Raw genomic sequence first — 24,416 nt, 5'->3', positions numbered from 1 at the left:
CAGCCGCAGCCGCAGCGCCCAGGCGCCACATGGACCCGACTGGCCCGAGCGCGCGCTGCCGCTGACCGCCGCCGCCCGCCCGCCTGGGAAGGTAACCCGCGCCCGCGCAGCCCGGCCGCCCGCTCGGCGCCCCGGCTCCCGGCTCCCGGCTCCGGTTTCCCCGGCTCCCGGCTCCCCTGCGCCCCGGCTCCGGGTTCCTGGGTCCCTTCCCGGGGGCCCGGGCCCGGCCCCGCCTGGCCGAGCGGGCGCTGTCCGCCGCGCGGTGCTGAATCGGCCCGGGGTCCCTCGCTTCTCCAGTGAATCCGCGCCCGTCTCCGGGGCTCTCTTATCCCTGGCGCGCGCCGCCCGAGGCCTCTCGCGAAGCCGCGGGTGCGGCGGCCCTGAGCCCGAGCGCCTCCGGTTCTCGGTTCTCGCCGCAGCTCCCGTAGCGCCCGCACCTCTCTGCGGCTGGGCCCGCGGTCCCCTCCCCCAGGAGCCAGGGGAGAAGTTTGGAAGAGAACAGGCTTTGCGGCAAAGGCGCCCTGTGCGCCAGCACTTCTGGGGTAGATCCCTGCCCTCTACCGGCCCCAGTCCCCACGCGGTCTCCGTGGTCTGCAGAGGGAAAAGCATGAAACAATGGATCCCTAGGGACCTGGGGCTCCCTTAGAGGAGAGATCCTCACCAAGAGGGGCACTGCAAGGCTGTGGCTTTGCAAGGTCTCGCCACCAGAATCCACCCAGCTGGGCACTCACTCCTGGCCGCTGACCTCACAGGGACACAGGTGGGGGCCATCTGCCCACTCCCACTGAAAGGCTGGCCCCTGCCTTTTGTCCCCTCAACTTCATCCTCCTGCTGCAGGCATTGGGATCTCCCCAGGGACAGAGCCTGGCCTCCTGACACTGACCAGAAACCACCTTCCCCAAAGGGCACCACTCAGGGCCGGACCATCCTAACCTTTCTCCACCCCGCAGACAGACCCCTGCCCCATTGTCCAGGGACCAGCCAGGAGGCTGAGCAGCCCCATCCTGTGCTGGGAAACAGAGCAGTGACCTTCAAACGCCCCCTGGGCCCTGCCCCCACTGCACGCAGACTGGCGCCAGGCTCCTCTGAGCAGTGCCCCCAGGCTGGGAGCAGCCCTCCTCCCTGCAGTAGCTGCTGAAAGCAGCCTTCAGAGCCGGGTGCACCTGCAGTGCTGGACCCGCCATCCTGGCTGGTGTGAGGAGAGACGTCTCCTCACACACACACTCTCCCAGGTGCCCTTCCTGGGTGGGTCGGCCCTACAGGGTGCTGGGGAGGGGGATGAAGATGGTCTCTGGGGAAGGTCTTGTCAGGGCACCTGTGACTCTGCACTCTCCCCTTGGTAGAGGACGCCTGCCCCACTTGAATGTGAGATCCAGGAGTGGTCCCAAGGAATCAAGCCATCACCATGGAGTTTGTGATGAAACAGGCCCTGGGAGGTAAGAGGTGGGACAGTCAGGGAGGGGGCTGTGGGACTGGGCCACCAGGGAGGGGACTGGCAGACACAGGGCACCCAGAGATGTGTCTCCCAGCTGGCACAGACAGCAGGGCCCCACGGCCACCTCGGACTTCACACAGGCCAAGGCAGGACCCTCGTGCCAGCCCCTCTGAGCCTCCTGGGCAGCCTTAGGGGACTGGAGATGGAGGAAGGCTCTGTCGTACCATGCTGCCCCCGGCATGGTAGGACAGAGCCTCTGAAGGGCTGAGCAGCCGCACCCCCACTTGGGGAAGCAGCACCCAAAGGTAGGCTTGGAGTTGGTCCTGTAGCAGAGCCCCAGAAAGCCAAGGAGAGGTGTGGGGTCTGCCTGCTGTGGGGTTGGGCTCCATGGTTTCGTGCGGATAGGGAGCCATACCGTCCTCACAGAGGCATGGCTAACTGGACACAGGAACAGATAGGACAGCTCTGTGGCCTCCTTTGTGTATGTTGGGAAGGGCAGGCTCCTGCAGCCTGCAGAGTGCTATTTGAAGGAGCCCTGTCCCCATTGGCCCAGGGCCATCACTGTGGCCAGAGGCTGCCTGGACTGAAAGCTGCTAGAAGATAGTGGGCTAAGTTCCTGACTGGGGTGCCAGGGCAGTGGACAGAGGGTCTGGTCCACGTTGGCACAGGTGTACTTGGTCAGGACTGTTGAGTCAGCTCAGGCCCACAGAGTCTTGGGACTATCCTGGTTGGGTCTCAAGTCCACCCGCAGCTGTCCACTCTTGGCACCTCAGCTCCCTTGGTGCCCAGAGCTCCCTGTGAGAGGAGCATGTGGCCAGTGCCCAGTTCTCCCACTCCCTTGGTGGCCTGCATGGGGAACATCCTGGCCCTGTGTGGCTTCCAGCTGGGTTTTGGGCTGCGGGGGGAGGGGTTGAGAGCTGCAGTGCCCAGGAGGAGGAGGCTGGGGCAGTGCCACGCCGGGCACCTCCTGGAGGCAAGAGCACTTCTGCCCAGACATTGTATGGCAGCCTGGCCCGTGCTGAGGGTGCACGGCTGAGGCAGGCTGAGGTTGAGTCTGATTATAACCACCACGTCACCAGACGTGATTCAGGGACAGGCTGGCACCCTGCATCAGGAGGGACCCGGGCTCCACCAGCCTATCCCAGGCTGTCACAGATAATTAATTAGGTGGCTAATTCAGGCCTGAGGTGGGCTTTTAGGGAAACTGAGCCGTCTGACTTGCTGTCTGCGAGGCTGGAATTAGCGGGTAATTGCCAGCCGCGAGTCCCTCTTTGTTCCATGTCAGCCCAAAGTTTTTCCTACAGTGGTGCCAGGGCGGGCTGTGCCAGCTCCGTGGGAGCCCTGGGGGTGGCCAGTGGGCATGCGTTGGGCTGCAGCCCCATGCTGGGTGCCAGGCTGCGCAAGGTGCAGAGAACTCTGGGTTTGTTCTGTGTTCCTGCTGTGGAGGCTGCAGTGGCCAGCGCTGGGCGGGGCTAGCAGGCGAGGCTCTCTGGCAACCTGTCTCGGCTCCAAGCTCTTCTCTCCCTGTGGGCGTCACTTTGGGCTCAGAGTGCATGTGAGCAAGATAGAGACACAGACTGGGATGGATGGAGGAAGGAGAACAGCTCCACAATGAAGGTCAGAGGTCGGCAGAGACCCGAAGGGACAGACCAAGCCCCAGACCCAGAGAAACCGGCAGGTGGGAGAGCAGGAGAGGCCCAGGAAACCACCAGAGAGCCAGGGACAAGAAAGGAAAGAAAAGAGCAGCCCAGAAACAGAGATCAAGGAACAGAAAGAGAAAGGCACTCAGGATGCAGGGGGACAGACGGAACGGAGCTATCGAGAGTGAGACTTTCAAGCTGAGAAGCAGAGTCGGGCAGGACCACACAGAGGCTCACGCAGGAGGTGCCTGGGGGAGACTTTGGGTCCTGGTGACCCGCTGCAGACAGGCCTCACTGCCATGCTGCCTAATTCAATCTTTCTTCTCTTCCTGCAAGCTGTGTCCTTTGTGAGGAGGGAGTGGCCAGGGGACATATGTCTCAGGGTCTTGTCTGCTCTGTCCCTGAGTCTCAGGCAAGGCTCTTGTGGGGACAGAAGGTGCGGGGCAGCAGCTGAGGTTGCAGGCCGCAGGCTCTGCACGTATGAGGCCCTCTCTGTTGGTCTGTCCCCTCTGGGACTCCAGGTCCAGGATGGCATGTCCTGTTGCAACGCAGGGCCCTAGATGGGGGAGGAATGGACTCTGGATCGGGCTGGGCCATGGACACACAGTGCCCCTCCTTTCCAGGGAGACCCAGCCCTTGCACACACCCCTGAGCTGGTGGACGTGTCCGGGGCAGGCTGCAGCCTGTGCAGCCGTCCAGCTGGTGGGCCTGCAGGGTGTGGGGAAGGGCCTGGCCAGCAGTGCCTCCTCCAGCCCGGGCCCGTTCCCTGGTCAGCTGCCACAGAGCTGGTGCCATGTCTGCCAAGCTCAGCCTGGCAGGCCTCTCCCACCCTCCTTTCCACCCAGCCCGACGGCCCAGTTACCGTCCCTGGCCTCGCCACGTCCTGTGACCTCTGCACCATGGTCCCTGCACACACAGCCACCAGTGTCTCCTGCACTGCATTCTCATGGCTCCCTGATGTGCCTTCCCCACCTGTCACCACCAAGGTGCCCTGAGGGAGCAGCTGACTCCAAGGCCCCTCTAGTCCACGTCCCCAGAACTGGGCAGTCCTGTGTCCCTCAGGGCTCACAGTGTGCTATAGGTTGACACCTGCCACCCTGAAGGCCACAGCTTAGGGGCAGTGCTGCCTGGTAGGCCTGACCACACTGCCAGCCTGGCCATCGTGGGCACCCTGGGATCCTGTGCCCATGGCCAGGCAGGGCTGGGAGGAGAGTTCTCTTGGGACCAAACTGGGGCACTTGGCATCCAGCTTGAGGCTGTTGCTTCTCATAGGAGAACGCCCTTGTGCCTCAGCAGGCCTTGGACCCCGCAGGTGCATCATGGCCGTGATTCAGGCCTCTGCCACCCTCTGTGGGGACAGGCCACCTCCTGTGGTTTTGCCCCCTCTGGGACTCCAGGTCCAGGATGGCATGTCCTGTTGCAGGTGGCCAGGTGCTCTGGCCACATCTGTGAGGACCTGGGGCTGGCTCCTGAGCCACAGAGCACACATGCCTGGAGGTGGCCTGGGCCCCAGGCTGTGTTTTCACCAGGGGGAGAGTGAGCATTGGGGTGGTGGCCCAGATGATCTCGTTCTGCCATGCCACCTTGGTGTGACCCTCTGTGTCCAGAGCATGCTCAGGTCCTCGGGAGTGGTGCAGGGACGTGGAGCCCTGGTGGGTCAGAGATGGCACGGGGGGTGTGAGCATGTATAAGTGCCAGGACCTCAGGGGCCAGGGCAGGCTGGACAGTGCTAGCCCACACTGTCCAGGCAGCTCCAGGACCCCCCAGCATGGTCATTGTGGACAATGTCCTATGGGGAGTCTGCCCTGGGCCTAGCACCCTGGGCTCTGTGTCAAGGATGAGGCCTGTCCCTGTCCTGTCCCACCCCCAGGGCCTGGATGGGCTGATCTGCTGGACCCTTTCCTGTCCACTCTTCCCTTGATTGGGTCTCAGCAGCTCTATGTGTTGGGGCCTCCCTGGTGTCCCTCCCTGGCTGTCCCTCCCTGGCTGTCCCTGAGTTGGGCGGTCGGGGGATGCTGCCCAGGCCCAGGTCCTCAGGTGTCTGGGAGGACACTGGAGCTGTGTGCTGAACTGGGCAGCATGTGAATAGTTCCAGGTGGGGAGATTGCTCTCAGAGGGCAGTAACAGAGCCAGAGGGAGAGCAGCTCATGTGGGTGACAGGGGTCAGGTGGCTTTGGTGCCCTAAGTGTAGCTTTCCACTCTGTCTGCTCCTCTGATTTCAAGGTGACTGCTGCTGCCCCCACATTGCATCACCAGTCCAGGGAGGCGCTGAGGCACACAGCCTGTTACCTGTTCAGTGCTGTGTTAGTGGAGACTCTTAGTTTCCATTTAGGCGTCCCTGGCTAGAGGGCTCACACCCAAGAAGGGAAGTACTAATTTCCAGGACCCCCCACCTTGAGCCCCTGCGACAGGTGTGTCCTCCTCCACAGGGCAGGCAGCCAGTAGTGCTTGAGAGTGAAATACCCACACTCGTGCCTCTCCTTGGCCGGCAGAAGCACCTCTTGCCCCAGATCCCTGGCAGCCTGAAGGACACTCCAGGCGAGAGCCTCCCTCCGCAGCCCTGCAGCTCCCCCTCCCCTCCGGAGGGCGCAGCTCCCAAAGGCTGGCTGGTTCCCTCATGGGCTGGCAGGAAACTGGCTGGGATGCGAGCTGTGTTTTGACAGTGCCCGCGTGGGGGCTCTCAGCAGTGTTTGCCAACATCCCCCGCTGGGGATGGGTGGACGGGCGGAGATCCACGATGCCTCAAACAGCTGCAAGTCCAGGCCTCCACCCTGTGCCACCAGCCAGGGGCCAAGGAGGGCTGGGCCAGGGGACATGGCACCCCTGCACCCTTGGGCCAGGGGAGGCCCTCCTTCCAGCTCCACCCAGCCCCTGGGGGTGCTGAGGCTCCTGTTCCAGGTGGCACGGGGCAGGACGCAGTCCTTCTGAACTGCCCTGCCGTTGGCTGGGGACTCCCAGAGGTGCAGCCTGCAGGAACAGCCGGGAGGGGGACTCTGGCAGGGGCTGTGGAAGGCCCGGTCAGGCCCCGTTTCTCCTGCCTCTGCTGCAGGCTTCCAGCTTCTCAGTGTTGTCCTTGTCCCCAGCTGGTGCCCTGGGGGTGTCCAGTGACACTGCTGAGCCACATTTCCTCTCCTCCTGCACCTGTAAACATGGTTCCCCCTCTGTTCCATAGGGCCAGGGCCTCTGATTTCCTTTTTGCAGAGTTAATGACCTAGCAGGGTGTAAAACGTTTTAGTAGCTCCTGTGTGAGGGGTCTCAAAAATGTTCCCATGGGAATAGGGATGGGCTCTGAGGCTGAGGTGCTGAGCACTGGCACTGGGTACAGGTACTGGTGCTAGGTGTCAATGTTGATGGGTACAAGTCTGGTACTTGGTGCTAGGCACAGGTGTTGGGTACTGAGTGCTTTGGCTGGGTTCTGGTGCTAACTACTAAATACTGATGCTGGGTGCAGATGCTGGTTCTGGATGAGGAACACTGGTGCTGAGTGCAGGTGTTGGTGCTGGGTGCAATGTTGAGCATTGGGTGCAGGTCCTGGTTTTGGGTGCTAGGTACTAATGCTAGGTGCTGGTGTTGGTGCTGGGTACAGGTGCTAGGTGCTGGGAACTGGTTTGGGGTGCTGGATGTAGGTGCTGGGTGCAGGGCCTGGGTGCAGACTGCAGTCCGGGAGGTGGAGGACTGGTTGTCACAGCGCCTGCTCCTGGCTTCTGCACGCTGGGGGAGGGGCAGGCCCCTGCTGCTGAGCCTGTGTGAGCTCTCCAGGGCCCCCATGGGCCCTGCCCAACTCTGTCCTCTGCCCCCTCTGCAGAAGAGGTGTCAGGCAGCACTGCCATCTTTCCCACCAGGGCTGGTGCCCGGTCCCATGAGTGGCAACATGAGTGGAGGGAGATGACGGCCATCCCGAGGCTGGTGGCTGTGCCATCTGTCGCCATGCCTGGCAGTTTGGGTTCACTGATTGGCGTTTTCATCTCGCCTGTCTCCTTTGTCCTCTCCCAAAGGCCAAGATCAGACACTGCCTGGCGCCCAGCTCCATGGGCAAGGAAGCAGTTCTGGCTGGCAGGCCTCCAAAGGAGGCCTCCCGGAGCGTGCCGTGGATGTGGAGCGGTCTCAGGCCAGCACACGAGGGTTTGCAGACCACGGGAGCAGAGGAGGGGAGAGGCTCCTGACATGTGGGGCATGATCCAGATCAGCAGCAGGGAGACCAGGCTTTGCCTTCATCCCCTGCCCCCAGGACTGGCAGGGCCGGCCACTGCATGGTCCGAGCTGCCCAGCAGGGTGCCCTGGGCCATCCTCACAGGTCAAGGTGAGGGCGGGGGAACCGGGGGGCCAGGGCCAAGCATCGGGTCAGCAGGTGACCAGGATGGGCAGCAGGCTGAGCCTCACAGCACTGTCCACCGAGGGCATGGCACTGGGGCTCAGTAGGCCCAGCTCTCAGAGGGGCCGGCAGCTGCCTCAGTGCCACGCAGGGGAGGGGTCTTCTGACCTTGACCAGTGGGCCAAGAAGCAGAGGCAGAGGGGCCTGCTGGATGGCAGCCCTGGCCTGCCCAGTGCTCTGTCTCCTTGACCTGGTCATCTGTCCCCCACCCTCTCTGGCCACAGGGTCGACTTGTTGGATGGCAAGGGACGGGCAACTGACCAGGGGATGTTCCCAGAGGAAACTGGAGGGTGGCAGCCAGGGCCTGGGGGCTCGAAGGAGTGAGTGGCACGTGGAGGGTGGCTGTAGAGCAACCTCTGCCCTGAGTGGCCAACACACAGAGACCCTGGCATCCTGCCTCATTTAAAATTCCTCTGCAGAGCCTGGCACCGTGGTCACTGTGGTTCCAGCTACGGGAAAGGGGTCCCCGTGAGCCCAGGTGCTCAGCTGGCCTCGGCAATGCAGCCAGGCCCCCCTCTATACCCACAACTAAAAGCCCCTGGTACAGAGCCTGGAACCGCCCCTCTGGGCTCGGCTCTGCTTGGACTCTGCTTGGACCACTGCTCCTCCGGCTAAACCAGCAGGCCCTGGGTGCCTGGCTTGGCCTCCTTCAGAGTAGTCCACCTCTGTCCATGGGGCCTGTGCTCAGTGAGGAGGCTTGCAGCCCATCTTGGGTCTGACCTTGTTCATCTTAACTTGCAAAATTTTTCCTTAGGCCTGGGGCTGGAGCTCAGTGGGAGTGCACTTGCCTGGCAGTGTGAGTTAGTAGGTTTGATCCTCAGCACCGCATAAAAATAAATAAGCAAAATAAAGGTACTGTGTCCAACTCCAGCTAAAAAACAATGCTCCCTTAGAGGCTCCATGTATGTCATCTTACTACAGGAACAGAATTCTGTTTCTAAGACCCCACACCCTTTAAACCCTCACCGCAGCTCTAGCTGCCAAGAGGGGCCAGGGGCACGGTGACCTTGCCAGGGAGCCAGCCAGATCCGTGTGCTTTAGAAGGTGTCTTTTCATTCCTGGTGGCCAGGAGCAACTGCACCTTGACAAGGACCTGGAGACAGTGCAGGACATGGCCCGTGTCTGGTGTCACACAGGGCACTGCCAATGTCCCCGCCAGACCCGTGCCACTTCTTTGTGTGAGACGTTCAGAGGCCTCCCTTCTGGCTGCCCTGTCCTTTTGTTTTAAACATTTTTTTATTTGTAGCTGGACAGAATCTTTGTTTTATTTATTTATTTTTTTATGTGGTGCTAAGATCGAACCCAGTGCCTCACGCACGCGAAGCAAGTGCTCTACCACGGAGCTACAGCCCCAGCCCCTTCCTTGTACTTTATATTATTTTATCTTAATTATTTTTTAGTTGTAGATGGATGCAATAGCTTAATTTTATTCATTTATTTTATGTGGTGTTGAGAATCAAACCCAGGGCCTCACGTGTGCTAGGCAGGCGCTCCACCACGGAGCCACAGCCCAGCCTGGGTTTATTTATTTTATTTTACTTTTTGGTCCTAGGGGTGAACCCAGGGTGCCTGGCACTGAGCTGCCCTTGCTCAGCATTTTTGTTCCCTTTGAGGCGGGGTCTTTGAGCTCCCTCCTGAGGGGCTGGGTGACAGGAGTAGTCGTGGCCCCCGGCTCCTCCTGCTTCCTCCCACCTCTGGTTCTCTGGAGTGCAGAGGTGGAGGCTTCACACGACCTCTCTTTTCTCAATAGGTAGGAAACGTTTTGATCTTGGCTCTGGTCACACAAGTGGTATTTACGAACACCTTTAACACACAAGTATTTTCTTATAAAAGTAGTGACTTCCACTGTAGAGAGCGGAGACAGTAGCAGAAATGCCCAGCTCTGATGTGGAAGCAGCTGCTGGGCCCGCCGTGGGCCTCTGCCAGGGGCTCACCTCTGCCCAGTGTGTCCTGGGCCTGGCCTGCACTCACACGGGACCGCAGGATGCCCCAGGCTGGGGATCTGAGTGGCCGGAGGCGACTGCCCGTGAACTCCACAGTGGATTCCCCTTCCTGTGGAGGCTGCAGGATGGCCTTGTGATCTGGGATATTTTAAAGGGCATGAATGAGTAGCAGGGTGAGGTCTGGGTGGGTCGCCAGGCAGGGGCCCCCAGGCCACCAGCCCCCTGGCCGCAGAGGCCCCTCTGGGTGCTGCACAGGTTCTCCAGCTCCTCCCGAAGCACCCTGTGACCCTGGAGCTGCCTGCTCAGGGAACTCTGTCCGTCTGGCAGGGTTGGTGGAAGCTTGTCCTTTGGTGATGAGGTTCAGGATAAGTGTGGCCTGAATCCAGGGACAACCTGGTGTGGGGACTGGCCAGTCCTGCGGCCCTGAGGCCTGAGTCAGCAGGTACTTACGGAGTTTTGTTGAGTACTTTTGCAACTTGTGGCCTCTGAAGTCAGCGGTGCCTTCAGCCAGGACGGAAGGAGGAGCAGGCACATGCTTGCCCGCAGCCGCACTCGGGCCGCAGGCCTCCTCCCTCTGTTTAGGCTGAGGAGCTTCGCGGGTTTCTTCTGATGCTCAGGCATCACACTCCCCCCGGCCCTCAGCTGATGGCTGAGTCTCTGGACTGTAAAACTGCCCCCGAGGAGCCGCACAGACGCGTGGCTGAGCCTCGCCAAGCCCTCAGTCTGTTCGTGGCTAGCCTTGGGCTCCTGGGATCCCTCCCTCTCCTGGCAGCAGCCCCCAGCACAGTATTTTTACGCAGGTGACCGTGCCAGCCACAGGGTAGGCATGTCTCCCTCCCGAGCACCTTCCTGCCCTTCCTTCTGACTGGTGGCTCTGGAAACAGTCACTCAGTACTGTCACTGCGGAGCTGTTTGTGTGCCTGTCCTTTCTGAGACAGGTGCGTGGGTGGTAAGGAGGGATCTTTATCTCCGCTCTGGAGAGGCATTTAGGCTGGGTGTGGGTATAAAGCTGCAGGTTGGAAGAGTCCCCTGGACTTTGAGGCTCCTCTCTGCTGCCCCAGACCACGATGAGGCTGGGGGGAGTTGGAGCCAGTTCTGGTCCAGGGCTGCTGTGCGACCCATATCTCTCTGCTGGCATTGAGAAACCGCCAGGCCTGGAGGCCTTGCCTCGCCCACCCCCTGGTGTGAGCCTGGAGTCTGGGAGCCCTGTTCCCATTGCTTCTTTGTGGGCTCTGTCTCTGCCCTGCTCCTGCCCTCTCTGGAGCTCTGGCACTGCGGCTTCCTGACATTCTGTCGACATCTTTCATTCTACTTTCTGGGATAGTTCCCAAACTTTTTCTTCTAACAATCTGATTTTTATTTTCTACGCTTGTGATTTCAAGTGCTCTTCAGTCCTGGGGACTAAGCTGGGGTTCTTCTCTTCTGAGCCTTGGTGCTCTGTTTATAGGAAGCATTGGAGTGGCAGATCCTGGCCTCCGGCCCTGGCCTGAGCAGTGTGGATGTGGCATTGGACTTCCAATGCCTCGCTGTGTCCTCCTGTCCTTTCCTGGCCTGAGTGTTTGGTTTGCTTCCTGCTGGGAGTGTCCAGGTGCACGCCCGCGTTCCACGGGCCGGGGAAACCTGGCTGGCAGTCCGTCATGCTCCTGTGGGGCACTTGGGCTCTGAAGGGGACCGACCTGGGTGTGTTCAGGGACTTCCCCCTGGGCAGACTCTATGGCCTTTGTGGGGCTGTGGTTCTACTTCTCCAGAAGGACCCTGGGGAGCTGGACAACCGTGGGAAGCAGCTATGGGCAGGGCTGAGTGAGGACTCTTCTTTCAGGACATAGGGGAGCCACTGCCCACCTGCAGCTCCACGGTCCCCTGCCCTGCACAACACCTGGGGACTGGTCAATGGGGCATGTCCGTTCTGTTTCTCCAAGGAAGTGACCTCTGGATATCCCAGTAGGGCTTGGGCACTGGGGTCTCCAGGGAGGGGAGCCCACGGCCTCCCACATGCCTCAGCCCCAGGCCTCGCCGGGTGCTGTGCTTGGCCAATGGTTTACACTGTCACTGCTCTGGCCTGACATCAGCCCCCACCCAGCTTGGTACCTCTGTGGCCCTGTTCTCATGCTGTCCGTGGCCTCTGGGAACTGTGTGGTCGGGTGCCCTGCTCTCTGCCCAGCCTTGGTCAGCATGTGTACAGCTCTTCTGCACGTTGTGGCGGGGGTCTTGGCGCAGCACTCTGAGGGTCACCGGGTGCAGGTGAGCACCGCAGCCCAGGTGGTGGTGCTGTGTGGGAAGCAGAGGGCAGCAGCTCTGCTGGCCATCTGCCGTCGTTTTTCTTTAGAGCACATGTGACCTTTTCATTTCCTGTGCTGCTGGGAGCTGAGCCTGGGCCCCAGTGTGAGCTTGGCAGATGCTAACCTGAGCCCCACCCCTCCTGTCATCTGGAGGTACAGCTGTGGCCCTGGTGGCTGGTCCTTCAGGACATATCCTGTTGGAACATCCACAGGTGGGCTCAGATCCCCGGTGGTCCTGGGGGGTTATCTGATGTACATGCCCCCCACTGTGCCCCAGCACAAGGCCTGGGCAGACAGCTGCCGGTCCAGTGGCACGTCAGTCTCACCTTATTTTTTGGGAAAGGGCCTCACAGAGTTGCTCGGCTGCCTCTGGCTTCCATCCCAAGCCCCGTGCATTTCTGTGGTCCGGCTTCCCCCCGGGGTGCGCTGGCCTGGTGATGCCCAACTGGCCCAGACGCCCGCCGCTTGGGGTGTAGGTGCTGGTTTCCTGGTGTGTCCCGGGCCCTGCACCTGGGCCAGCTGCTGGGACCCACAGGCTCCTGTCTGGCCTCTAGGGTGTGGGTGGGCAGAGCCCTTTGTGCCTTGCTCCCTGCGCTGCCTGGTACAAGACCCAAGGCTTCCCTTGTCTTTGGGAACTCTGGTTAAAAGGCAAGCTTTTCAAATTGGGTAAAATCATTAAGCTCCAGCCCTGGGAGCTGCAGAAAGCTCATCTTAGACAAAGACTAGCAGAGAGAGGGGATGCGAGATGCCATGGCGTCCACCCAGAGAGCTGCACGGCCAGCAGGAGCCCTCCCCAGGAAGGGGTCACTTCTGTGGCCAAAGACACAGCCGTCCTGCCCAGCTCCACATGGAGCTGAGCTCCCACCGCAGGAACACAGGAAACATGGACACACTGGCTCCTGGGTGAGAGTCCAGGTCCACCCTGGAGAGGCCCAGAGCCGAGCACCGTGAGCAAGTGTGAGACTGGGCAGCACTGGTACCATCCAGCCACTGTGGACATGCCACATGCTCTGAGAGTCACCCACGTGGGGTGGTGAAGCTGGCCCCACAAGGTATTGGGTTCCAGGGCTGCACAGGGTGCCCCTCGACTACAGGGGTCGAAGGAAGAAGAGCAAGGAGCCGCTGGCCTTCCCAGCTGTGACTCACACTGCAGGCCTGGCCTGGAGGAAGCAGTTCAGAGGCTTCTGCCATCGGCATCAGGCTCTGTTGGTGGCTTTTAGCCTGTGGCCCTATATCCCACCCTGGCAGAGTGCGGCGGAGGAAGCTGCAGGAAGGGCCAGGCTGGTGGCCAGCCCTCAACATGGCTCTGGCCCCAGCCCTGGCCTGGCCCACCTCCTGAGCCCCAGAATCTGAGCGACAGGCTTCCTGGACACCAGGGGTCAATGGTGACCCCAGGGGAAGCAGAAAGTACCGTGAGTGGATGGACACTGGGAGATGGACGCAGTGTTTAGAGGGGAATCTGTGTGATGAGACTGTCAGCGGGCTCCTGGGCCCACGTTAGCGTGGGCAGTGTGTGGAGGACGCTGTAACTCCAGCCTCACGGTGGGGAGGCCCTTCTGAGAGACAGCAGGCAGAGCTCTGAGAGGTGCCCCTGGGGCCGTGAGGACCCCAAAGGCAGAGTGCCATGACGGAGCAGTGGGGCAGAAACCAAGAAGACCCAGTGTCCACTTGCTCAGCCACTGCAGTGGCCCCTGAGGGGCCTGGCATTGGGGTCCTGGGTGGGAGCAGAGCGGCCGAGTCACCCTGCCATTCTCCTTAAAGCTCCCCGTCCTTCTTTGTTGTCCAGGGACTGAACCCAGGGGAACTTGACTATGGAGCCGTATCCCCTGCCCTTTTTATTTTGAGACAGGGCCGTGCTAAACTGCCTTGAACTTACAGTCCTGTCTCCCGAGCTGTTGGGTTACAGGCGTGGCCACTGTGCCTGGCTGTGGCTGTTCTTAAACAGTTTATTCTTGAGAATACGAACCATGAGGTCTATATTCTCCAAAGAGGATGAGGATGACTAACAGACTCACTGGAAGATGCTCAGCCTCCTTAGTCATGAGGGAAATACAGATTCAACTGTAACCAGGAGCCACATCACACCCACTCAGGATAGCGAGGACCGAGAGGCCGCGGCAGGTGGTCAGTTTGTGGGGAGGCAGGCTGGGCACAACACACTGGGGGAAGCGTGGCAGCTCCTTAGAGGTGAAACCTAGACTCACTGCACAACCGCACCATCCCTTGCTCAGAACTTATAGGCAGCTGTAGTGCACTGACCTCCCGCGGGCACCAGCAGAGCTGCCGGCAAGCAGGTGTGTCCACAGGGTGACAACGGCCAGGGCTGCAACACTCTGCATGAGTGCAGCTCCACAGGGGAGCCCATGCAGCCGCTGAGCCAGCCGCCAGCCATGAACTGTGGTGTCCTGAAGGAGGCAGTGTCAGGCGCTGGGGTGGAGGGGCCCCTGGGCCACCGTCTCCATCAGGATGTCTGCAAGATGTGTGCAAGTGCCCCAGCCCTACAGGGTGCCGAGTGTCGCTCACAGCTCCATGCAGCTGCTTAAAAAGGGGCTCTAGCTGGTGTGGTGTCGCACGCCCGTGATCACAGAGACTCAGAAGGCTGGGCAGGAGGATGAGAAGTTGCAGGCCAGCCCCAGCAACTTACTAAGATGCTCTCTCAAAATAGAAAGTAAAAAGGCATGGGGACATGGCTCAGTGGCCCAGCACCTGGGGTTCAACCTTGGGTACCAAAAAGCAAGTAAAAATAAAAGTGTCTCTGTTTGCGGCAATTCTGTCACGGTTGTGTCATGGGCCCCTCTGTCACCGAACCCCTTGGCCATGTGTAGAGAGAGGGGGCAGTGGACAGGCAGGGCAGGGGTTTCTGCTGGCCCTGGGCCCCTGGCAGAGGAGAAGGGAGAGCTCACCAGCCCTACCCGCCCATCCCTGCCCGGCCCCAGCAGTGGGGATGCAGGACATTGTCAGCTCCGAGTCTGCAGGAGCAGAAGGCAGAAAGCTGCTGGGGGCGTGGGGTGCCCGGAGTAGCATGTGGGGCACGCGGCTGATATAGTGGCTGCGCCTACGGACAGTGTGGGGTCAGGAGGCGCAGGACACTGTCGTAAGAGCCGCTCTCAGGCCCTGAGAGAGTTCCTGGCTGTCTTCCTGTAGAGTCCTGGGGACGCAGACTGCTGCCCCTTCTCTGGTGGCCTCTGTGCTGCGATGCAGGCTGGAGCTGGTCCTGCGCCGTCTCTGTCTCGCTGTCTGACTCTGGGTTGATTGTTAGCACTGCTTGTATGCTAATTTCACAGAAATAACCCAGAGGATTTCCTTCTGTCTTCTCCATTCCAAGAACATTCTAAATATCATGGGAATTATCTTCTCGTCAATGTTGAAAGATCCCATCTGTGAGTTCTTAGAGATCGTTGCTTTTTACATTTTTTGGAGAATGTACTTCATTCAGCTTGCAGCGTGTTAGGACAGAGCGGGCTGCTGTTTCTGCTGGCCCTGGGCCCCTGGCAGAGGAGAAGGGAGAGCTCACCAGCCCTACCCCGCCCATCCCTCCCTGGCCCCTTTCTGTCCACAGTATCCCCAGCCCTTTCCCCTGCTGCGGGGCATCTCACACTTGCTGCCTGCCCCGGTTTGCAGAGCCACATCCTGCGCCAAGGACTCTGGGCTGTTGTCTTCTGAGGCTCAATGCTGCTGTTGGCTCCAGGTCCTGTCCTCTGTGGAGGCTGTGGGAGCAGTGTGGCCCTGGTCCCCAGCTGTCAGGAACCTGCCTGCTCAGGACCGTATGGCGAGCCCAACCCTCTGGTTCTACAGGGCTGGAACCTCACTATAGATGCTGTGCTGGGCTCCGCACCTGCTGGTGCATCTGGTGTCTGTCCTGCTGTTCCTGGGCCAGGCCCTGTCCGGCCAGGTGTGCTGACTCTGAGAAGCACGTTGAGTCTCTGAGGCTGGCTGTTGTGGGAGACAGAGTTATGAGTCATCTGGAATTTACATTTCTCTTTCTATAGTGATAAGATACATATGACATGGAATTTACCATTTCAGTCTGCTTACCTGCAGGGCTCAGTGGCAAGAGCCCAGCCACAGTGCCATGCAGCCAGCTAGTCTGCTTCCAGAATGTTCTTCTCCAGCCAGCCCAGCCTCTACCTCTGCTCCAGGCCTCACACGGGGAGTTGGCAGGACTTCCCTGAGCACCTGCTGGCTTCTTGCTCAGTGCAGCCTTGCTGCTGTGTCGATTTCTGTCTGAGCTGCTGGCCACGTCCACTGCTCTGTCGAGGCTTGAGGGTGCCACTCTCCCTGCGTCTCTGCCCGCACTTCCTGTTTTCTGCTTTGTGGTGGTCATGCTGGTGGGCCTGGGGGTCTTCCCTTGTGGTGCAGACTAACTTCCGACTGGTCTTTGTAAGAACTCTGTGAGACTCGGAAAGGCCCCTGACACGTTTCCGGCTTGGTTCCAGGCCAGCCTGGCAGGCGGCCTCTGCCCTCCTCGACCACAGGAACCTGCTGTGCCTACCCAGAGCTCCCGCCTTGCTCTCCTGCAGCGGGATCTGTGACATGCCCATCTGCAGGTGTCCCCCGCCCACCTTGGCATGCTGCACCCTCCGGGATGCCTGGGGTCCCCTTGGGCTGTGTCCACTGCCCAACACAGTGCCCTGTGTCCAGCCATGTACAGAGGCGTGGTGTTAGGGCTGTGGTGGTGCTAACACCCGTGTCCCTGTGTCCCTCCATGGAGTGTGCGCTGTGTGGAGCCCACGTGTGCTAGATTCTGCAGGGTGCCTGCCCCACGGCCGTGGTGGCCTCTTTCCCCACAGAGCCTGAGCTTCCCCAGCAACGGCAATGGACATGAGCATATTGGGACACCTCCAGCCAGAGAACCCAGTGCCCCTCTGCCCCTGAGGTCCCCAGTCCCAGCAGTTGCTTTCCCCTGAAGGCACATGCTTCTCTGGCCTTCATTCTGCCATGTGAACCTGAATTCTATCGACTCCAAAAAAAGAGGCTGTGAGGACTGGGAGGCTGGATTGGAGGTGCGAAGGCTGCTCATGACGACAGGCTGGCCATGGACACCTTCAAGGTGTCACCATCCACCAGGACCCGGTGTCTCTCCCAGCCTTAGACTTTAAATGGATGATATCATCTTCAGCTACAGGTTTCCTCATCAAATTTATGCTTAAGCAGTTTGTGTCCTCTGTGCCCAGCTTGCTGTGAATGGACGGGCAGGGTTGTGAGTTCTCGGGGGTCTTGTGGAGCTCTGCGGGGGTCATCAGGGCTCCAGGGACGTTCAGACACTGGCGCCCCTGCCCTGTTCCTCAGGCTGCTCGGTGGGGCCTCCAGGAAGGCGGCTGTGCCTGCTGAGCCCTGCCCTGGGTCCTTACCGCAGGTGCTCTCACCTCTCTCAGGGTGAGGTGAAATTGCCCTTTTCCTGTTTCTCTGCTTTAGAATTGGGCTGTGATGGTCCCAACAGCCTCAGCTGCGGGCCTTTCTCACAGACACAGCATCCCACGTTTGCCAGAGTTAGCCAATCGAGGATCAAAAACGTGTGGAAAGCCCTGAGTCGTCCTGAAAGCATAGATTACCCTGGAGGCAATGGTGCAGGTTCTGTGCAAACTCTGGCCACTGCTGGAGGGCAGGGGGAGCGGTGTGCTGTCTGGGGGAACCCACTGGCCACAAGGAGCAACTGGGTCGTGTTTATTTATTTTTCCCTTATTTTTTTGTCTGTGCATGGTAGTTATACCTGTGGATGGGATTTATTGTTACATATTTGTATCCTGTCTATTTTTAACTCGGTCTCCACAGTGTAATTTGTAGCAGCCCCAAATGAGCTGTGTCAAGAGCTGAGCACCCAACCTGGCACGCCTGTGATCCCAGTGGCTCTGGAGGCTGAGGCAGGAGTTCAAAGCCAGCCTCAGCAATGGAGAGGCACTAAGCAACTCAGTGAGGCCCTGTCTCTAAATAAAATACAAATAGGGCTGGGTTAGGGGCTCAGTGGTTGAGTGCCTCTGAGTTCAAACCCCGGTACCAAAAGGAAAAAAAAAAAGAGAGAGACAGAGAGCTGAGCACCCATGGGAGGGCTCAGCTGCCCTTACAATGCCCTCAGGGGAGTTGGGGGAGAGACACTGTAAGGTGCCAGCACTTCCCAAAAGGGAGAAGAGCTAATGGCCTCCCTCATTTCAGTGTGAATCAGCTTGTTCTAGAGGCAAGGTTTGCACAAAAGCAGTCCAGATCGCTGCTGTGGTGATGTAGGCTCCTTCCTGGGTGATGCCCAGCCCTGTTCCCCAGAGCCACCACAGGGCCACGGCTTGCCTGGCACCTGCGGTGTGGGCTGTGTTATAGTCTGTCCTGTGGCCCGTGACACAGGAGGTCAGGGCCATGTTGGGCCTGAGGATCAGGAGCTTGTGAGGACAGTGGTGGCTGGCAGGGCAGGAACTGGGGCCTTGGTGCCAGTGCCAGGCAGTGTCCTTGCTGCTGCCATCCTGGCCCAGACTTGGTGTCTGCATGCCACCCTTCTGCTCACACCCTGGAGGCCACCCAGGAGGACACAGGCCAGCACATGCGAGGCCACACTGCGCCTGCCGACCACAAGCCCTCCCCACTGGAGGGCACCAGGGCCTGTGGCCTGACTCTGCCTTTCTGTCCCCAGGAGCCACCAAGGACATGGGGAAGATGCTGGGTGGTGACGAGGAGAAGGACCCTGATGCCGCCAAGAAGGAGGAGGAGCGCCAGGAGGCGCTGCGGCAGGAGGAGGAGGAGCGCAAGGCCAAGTATGCCAAGATGGAGGCCGAGCGTGAGGTCATGCGGCAGGGCATCCGCGACAAGGTGGGCACCACCTGGGCTGCCAGCGGGTCACCACAGGCTCTAGGACGTAGTCCTGGGGTCTCATCTGTACTAGGGGCTTGCCGTGGGCTGGCCCTCCTGCTCCTGAAAGGTTGGCCCTTTCTCCCGGGGCCAGGAGAGCCCTGCAGGAGGGCGTGGGCAGGACCTTGGCCTCCCTTGGGGTTAGTCCACCCCCAGGGAGGGGGCCCAACATTTTGGGTCTATAGGTGGCCGGGCAGTGAGGCCTGAGGAGCTGTGACGGGCAGTCATGCCTGCTTCTGAGTTCTCTGGGTGACTTTTGACCTGGGGCTGCCAGAGAGGACTGTTCCTTGTCACAGGTGGGGAAATAGGGGCAGAGTGGGCTCTGAGTTCAAGGCTGTGTTGGCAGAGAGGCCCATGTGTCTAGACTCTGACTGCCACTGGGTCCGTCCCCCCCAGGAGCATAGCCCTGTGTGTCCACCCTCCTCCCTGCAGATGGGGTGGGGGCTTGGAGGAGCCTTGGAGGAGGGCAGAGGCCCCACCCCCTCTGTGGGCCTGCAGTGGCTGGGGGAAACCAGGTGCAGCAGTGGGAACAGGGGCTCTGTCCAGGGTCTCTGGGTGGGGCTGGGTGGGGCAGAGTGGCCATGAGGCCACCCATGGTCCCTGTGCCCAGTGGGGATCTTTGCCCCCCCACACAGAGGTGGGCTTGGGGTAAGTTGGGACAGAGCTTTTCCTGGGTCCCTCCTGCAGCTGGTCTAGTGCCTAGCTCTGAGTGCCATAGGCCTGGTGGCCAGGAACAAGGGGAGGGGGCGTTGCCGTAGTCCTCTGGCTCAGACTCCCTGTGATGCCCAGGCTGGGGGTGGGACGGCTCAGACCCTGGAGACAGCCAGCTCTGCTGAGTCTTGCGTAGAAACTAGACATGGGCAGAAGAAGTGGGTCGGGGTAGGTGACACAGCCAGGGCCCACAAGGGCCATTTCAAGGGCTCCCCTCCCCACCCTGCCCCAGGAGCCTGCACAGCGCCGAGCCCTGTCCGTGTACACCCCAGTGACACCCCCTCCTCTGTCACGACACCCCCTTAGTCCCTGGATGGTTTCTGGGGTCCTGCAGGAAGCACCTGCTGATTTTCCCTGGACAGCAGCTCATGTGTCCTCCCCGGCCCCACAGACCTGACCTGCTGCAGCCTGAGTCAGGCTGGGCCTCAGTCAGAGGTAGGTGGGGAGGCAGACCCCGCCTCGGCCGTGTCCTGGCTGACAGTGTATCAGGAGAGGGCATGGGTGGGAGGAAAAGGGAGAGGGAGTCCCAGACAGAGACAGCCATTCAGAGGAGAGACAGGCAAACAGGAAGAGCCAGAGACAGGGAACAGTGACGATGGGGAGCACAGAGCCGAGGGGAGGCAGGGATGCTGTGGGATATGCAGAACTCGGGGGTCAGGAGGAAAGGTGGAGGAAAAGGCCGGTGCCTTCTCCACTCTGTTTCCTGGAAATTTTAAAGAAATTCATCTTCCAGCAAGTTCAGCAAGCATGTACCAGGCTGGATTTGGGAAGAGACATGGAGAACACTGAAGCTACAACCTCAAAATTAGGCACTCTGGCTCGAAGGGGAGGGTGGTCCAGCAGGGAGAATCTACAGAGGCCTAACCCGCCCCCGCACCCCCCACCCCCCCACCCTGTGCCAGGAGCTGCAGGAGGAGCCCTGCTGTGCTGCCTGGTCCCACCCAGCAGGGAGCTCAGGAGGTGGTGGGCTCCCATCCTCACACCTGCTGCCCAGACCCACGTCCTGATGCTGGCACAGCCCCTGACCTTGGGCCTTTGCAGCTGGTGCCCCGTGCCCTGTTCCCCACAGGTGGAAAACCCAGCCCTGCCAGTCAGTTGTGCCTCCCCAGATGCCCTTGCTGGCCAGACCCTGCTGCTCACTGGCCCTGACCTCCCCAGCCTCCCCTGGGCAGCATGTACCCCATCTCAGGAGCTGGGGGTAGGCAAGCTGCTGTCTAAGGCTTCCTGAAGATGTGGGGCTGAGGGCTGAGCCCAGCTCCCGAATCTGTGAGCCTCCAGTGACCCAGGTTCCAACAGAGGGAGAGAGGTGGGCATACCATTTGGGTCTGTTTCAGGTGGTGGAGATCATTCCTAGAGCAGTACCCTCAGTCCCCATCACAAAGCTGTGGAGTGTGTTGGGGCCAGGAGGGGAGCCTGGCACACCCAGGCTTCATTTGCATACACATAACCTGATCTGTATGCTTACCATCTTATTTGCATATCCTCACCTGATTTGCATGTCCATCCCCTGTTTGTGTGTGAGCTGCTGGATTTGCATACGAACCACTGATTTGCATGTGTTTCCAGCCACCCACGGTAGGTGACTGAGCCAGAACCTTCCTTCTGGGAAGGAGATGAGGCTCTGGCAGGAGTTAGCCTGTGTGGGTGCCCACCCAGAGTCTCCCTCCCTGAGTCCCCTGTGCTGGCTCAAGGCTCAGCCTGAGCTTGTGCGGATGCTGACAGGTTCCAGAGGGTGGTCTATCTGATCATGTTTGGGGCTCCAGTCATGGATTGGCACTTGTGGCCTCTCAACAGAGCTCTCAGGACTGCCTGTCTGACCTCCGATGTCAGCCCCTTGGGGCCTTGTCGTGGTCTGGCCAGTGGCCCTTGAGCTGGCTAGTGGCTCCCAGGTTCTCTTCTTGGGGTGCTGCAGAGCCAGTCCCATCTGTGTGCTGGCCTGACCTAGTTTCTGGCTGCATCTCTGTCCAGCCCACACACATCTCCCCCCTCCCCTTCTGGCCCCAGGCTGCCGCCTCCGTGGGGCAAGGCTGTCCTAGGAGGCAACCTAGGTGGGTGTGATGAGTGCCCGTTGCTGTCCTCTCACCCCACTGAGCTCCTGGTGCTGTAAGGTGCTGGCAGGTCATCCCTGTCAGCATGTTCTTGGGCTACCCTCTCACCTGTCATTGAGACCCTCCACTCCCACGTCTGTTAAAGATGAGAGGGGCTGAGAGGACAAGGAAAAACCCCCTTTACCTCTCGCTCCTGTCTGGGGATGGGACTCAGGGGTAGAGTGCTTGCCTAGTATGCTTGAGGCCCTGGGCTTTTCTCCTACCCTGGAAAAAACAAGAGACTTTGGGACAGATCCAGGAGATGAGAAGTGGGGTAGGCAGAGACATGCAGGTGTGTGGGCCAAGGTCACACGTAAGTGGGATTCCAGGGCATTCTGGCAGGGAACAGCTCACTGGCATCTAGGGCCCTTGGCCAAGTTGGGGGTGTGAGACCAGGGGGAGGACCAGGGACTGGGATGGGAGGCTATAGTGAAGGCTCTGGTTCTGGAGCTGGGCTCCAGGCTTCAGGGAGCAGGGCTGGAAGAATGGGTTTGGGGCCCACAGCTGCCCAGGCTATGCCCCACCTCCATGCCTTTTAGATGCTCCTCTGTTCTCTGGGTTTCCCTCCCCGCAGGGGCCCCTTGTGGTGGGATCACTTCTCCTTGATGGGTCCTCCAGTGGGTGGTGGGTTGGGGGCTTCCTCTCAGGCCTTTCGCAGCCACTTGGAGCACATTCTGGGTCCCTGGCGTGGCCCCAGTGCAGGCCATTGTCTCGGTCCCCTGGCCCTTTCTGCCTGGTGAGCCCCACAGAGGCAGGACCCCATGGGCACAGCCCTTGCCTGACCTGCCCTCCCTGCCTCTCCCTGCAGTATGGTATCAAGAAGAAGGAGGAGCGCGAGGCGGAGGCGCAGGCGGCCATGGAGGCCAACTCTGAGGGCAGCCTGACTCGCCCCAAGAAACCCATTCCTCCGGGCTGCGGGGACGAGCAGGAGGAGGAGGATGAGAGCATCCTGGATACGGTCATCAAGTACCTGCCTGGGCCGCTGCAGGACATGTTCAAGAAGTAGCGCCCGATCGGACAGCGCCGCCCCGCCCCCTGTACAGACAGACCCTTGCGGAGGCCCGGAAAGGACATCGGGAGCAGAAGCAGCACCCCCAATGCCAATATAAGCCATAGTCCTAGGTCCATCCTGCCCGCGCCCCTCCCGCCTCGGGAGCCTCTACCCTTTCTTTCCCTGCACTGCCATCAACACCCCCAACCCTGGGTAAGGGCGCAACCCGGGGCCCCTGCAGTCCGTGCCCCTCTCCGTGCTCCTTTGCCTGCTGGTGGTCGGCCCACCCTCCACTACTGTCCTTGCGTTTGCCGCCCACCCAGCCAGGTGGAGGTCAGGGACCTTAGGGGTCAGCCCCTCCACCCTGGGTGCAACAGCCCTGCATGGGTGGCGCTTGTGGGGGCTCAAACTCAGGAGCACAGCCATAGTGGGGGCAGGAGCTGGTTGTGCTGATTGGGCTGGGTTTGGGGGGTGAGCAGCTGGTGCCTGTGCCCCTCCTGGGGCCGGCCAAGCTCCAAACCTTTACCCCATGCACCAACCTGGGTCGCTGGACCCTGCTTCCGTCTTCCTGTCCGCTGGCTGCCCACCCCCTCGCCTCTCCATTGCGGCCCCAGCATTCTCTGTCCCTCTCTTCTAAGGAATACCATGCCACGGGGAACAAAGCAATAGGTTTGGGGGATTCTCAGACAATCCTGAGTCCCTAGGCACCCCTTTGTAGCACGCACCAAGTCGGGCCTCTCCCTGGTGGCCTATCCTCCATGGGGGTGGCTGTTGTTCCTCGGGGAACCCGGTAGCCACCCACTCCACTCCCACCTTCCAGAGCTAGGGAGGCTGGTGGCTGGAGGGTGCGGGCCCTGGGCTGGGGCCACCAATTGGTCCCTCGTGCAACCCAGTGGAGTTTAGCCAAAAGGCCCGGCCACCCCGAGCTGAGCAGCCCATCCCTGTTTGCCTCCATCCTGTTTAATTTGCATCACAATCCGTTGAATCTCAGGTAAATGAGGTCTCTGTATTTGATGAGTTTTATCTCCACCGAAAGGCCATTGTCTTGGTCCCCTGGCCCTTTCTGTTCACATCAAAACTTCATTAAGTGTCCACGAGTTGCGGGCCAGGGGCGTGGCCTGGGGCCTTCATGACCTTACATAGCTCTTTAGAGAAGCCATAACAATTAGACTGCAATACTAACTATGAACGCCCCTCTGTCTGTGGCAGCGAGAGCTCGCCTGGCGCACATTCGCCGGGTTTGCCCTGCGCCGCCCCTGCACCTCTGGGGTCCGCGTCTTTTTAAAATGCCTGTTATCACACGTTGAGCAGACTGGGCGTTCTCTCGCGTTAACCCCGCATCCTGTTCCCAGCACATGGGGCGCCCGGCCGCCAAGCTTACCGTAGACTGTGGGTGTTACCTGTCCGTCTGTCCCTGAGCCTCCTCCTGCATGCCGGGGGGCTCACGTGTGTTCTCTCCAGATGGAATCACAGCCAATAAACAGTGATTCATGCCATGTGGCTCCTGCTTCCAGAGTTCCCACTTCGCCTGAGCGTCCCTTTCATCTGTGGGCACCTATGCCCTGCTTGGTAGGCAGTACCTCGGCTCCTGCTGCAGCAAAAACAAGTTGTCCCCAAGATCCTGACCCATCTCCCAAGGGCAGACCTACCCTTTCAGGCCCCACAGGTCACCTGCAAAGCCTCCTGACGGTGACAGGCTTCCTCCCTCCCAAAGCTCTCCCAGGCCTCAGGGTCCAGATCACTCTGTTGCCCAGGAGTGGGCCCCTCAATTCTTGCCTTGTCCAAAGGTCCTGTCCTGAGTCCTCCCTCCTCCCTGCAGCACTGGGGGACCTGCCAGCTCTCCAGCCTGGTACAAGCACCTGGATCCCAGCCCAGAGAACTAGCTGGTCTGCTTCCCTTCTGGGTGTCCTGCCATGACAAATCTGCTTGACACTCAGCCTCCCTGAGGTGTATGACTGCTCATTCTCGGGGGCCCTCTCCAGGGAGGCAGCAAATCCGGATGTTCTGTGACCTTCCCCACACAAGGACCTTCCAGCAAACCTTGCCCAGAGTTAGAAGGCAGAAAGCCCCCCACAGGAGTCCCAACCCATTGGGTCCTCCTGGGTGCAGGGTGGGGTCTCAAAGGGA

General features: G+C 60.3%; 1 protein-coding gene across 2 annotated transcripts; it reads left to right on the top strand.

The window, feature by feature from the left end:
- Nucleotides 1-1,338: 1,338 nt before the first annotated feature.
- On the top strand, nt 1,339-22,305 carry CPLX1 (complexin 1). Of its 2 annotated transcripts, none has more exons than XM_081304480.1 (3): nt 1,339-1,436; nt 18,286-18,461; nt 22,107-22,305. In XM_081304480.1, exons 1-3 carry the CDS (start codon nt 1,406-1,408, stop codon nt 22,302-22,304), a joined length of 405 nt encoding a protein of 134 aa, XP_081160606.1. In that variant the 5' UTR covers nt 1,339-1,405; the 3' UTR covers nt 22,305. The 2 variants fall into 2 exon arrangements, with proteins under 2 accessions (XP_081160606.1, XP_081160605.1); XM_081304479.1 differs by lacking the exon at nt 1,339-1,436 and adding an exon at nt 7,245-7,375.
- Nucleotides 22,306-24,416: the final 2,111 nt, after the last annotated feature.

This window comes from Spermophilus citellus (genome assembly GCF_964194105.1).
Source record: "Spermophilus citellus genome assembly, chromosome: 8".
NCBI classification, from domain to species: domain Eukaryota; kingdom Metazoa; phylum Chordata; class Mammalia; order Rodentia; family Sciuridae; genus Spermophilus; species Spermophilus citellus.
Note: the sequence above shows the minus strand (reverse complement) of the source record. Positions and strands in the feature narration are given on the sequence as shown.

Bases quoted from the DNA above. Each gene is read 5' to 3' on its own strand.
- CPLX1 (XM_081304479.1), top strand. From the start codon at position 7,249: ATGATCCAGATCAGCAGCAGGGAGACCAGGCTTTGCCTTCATCCCCTG. The intron at 7,376-18,285 runs GTGAGGGCGGGG...TTCTGTCCCCAG, and splicing joins GGCCATCCTCACAGGTCAAG to GAGCCACCAAGGACATGGGG. The intron at 18,462-22,106 runs GTGGGCACCACC...CTCTCCCTGCAG, and splicing joins GGCAGGGCATCCGCGACAAG to TATGGTATCAAGAAGAAGGA.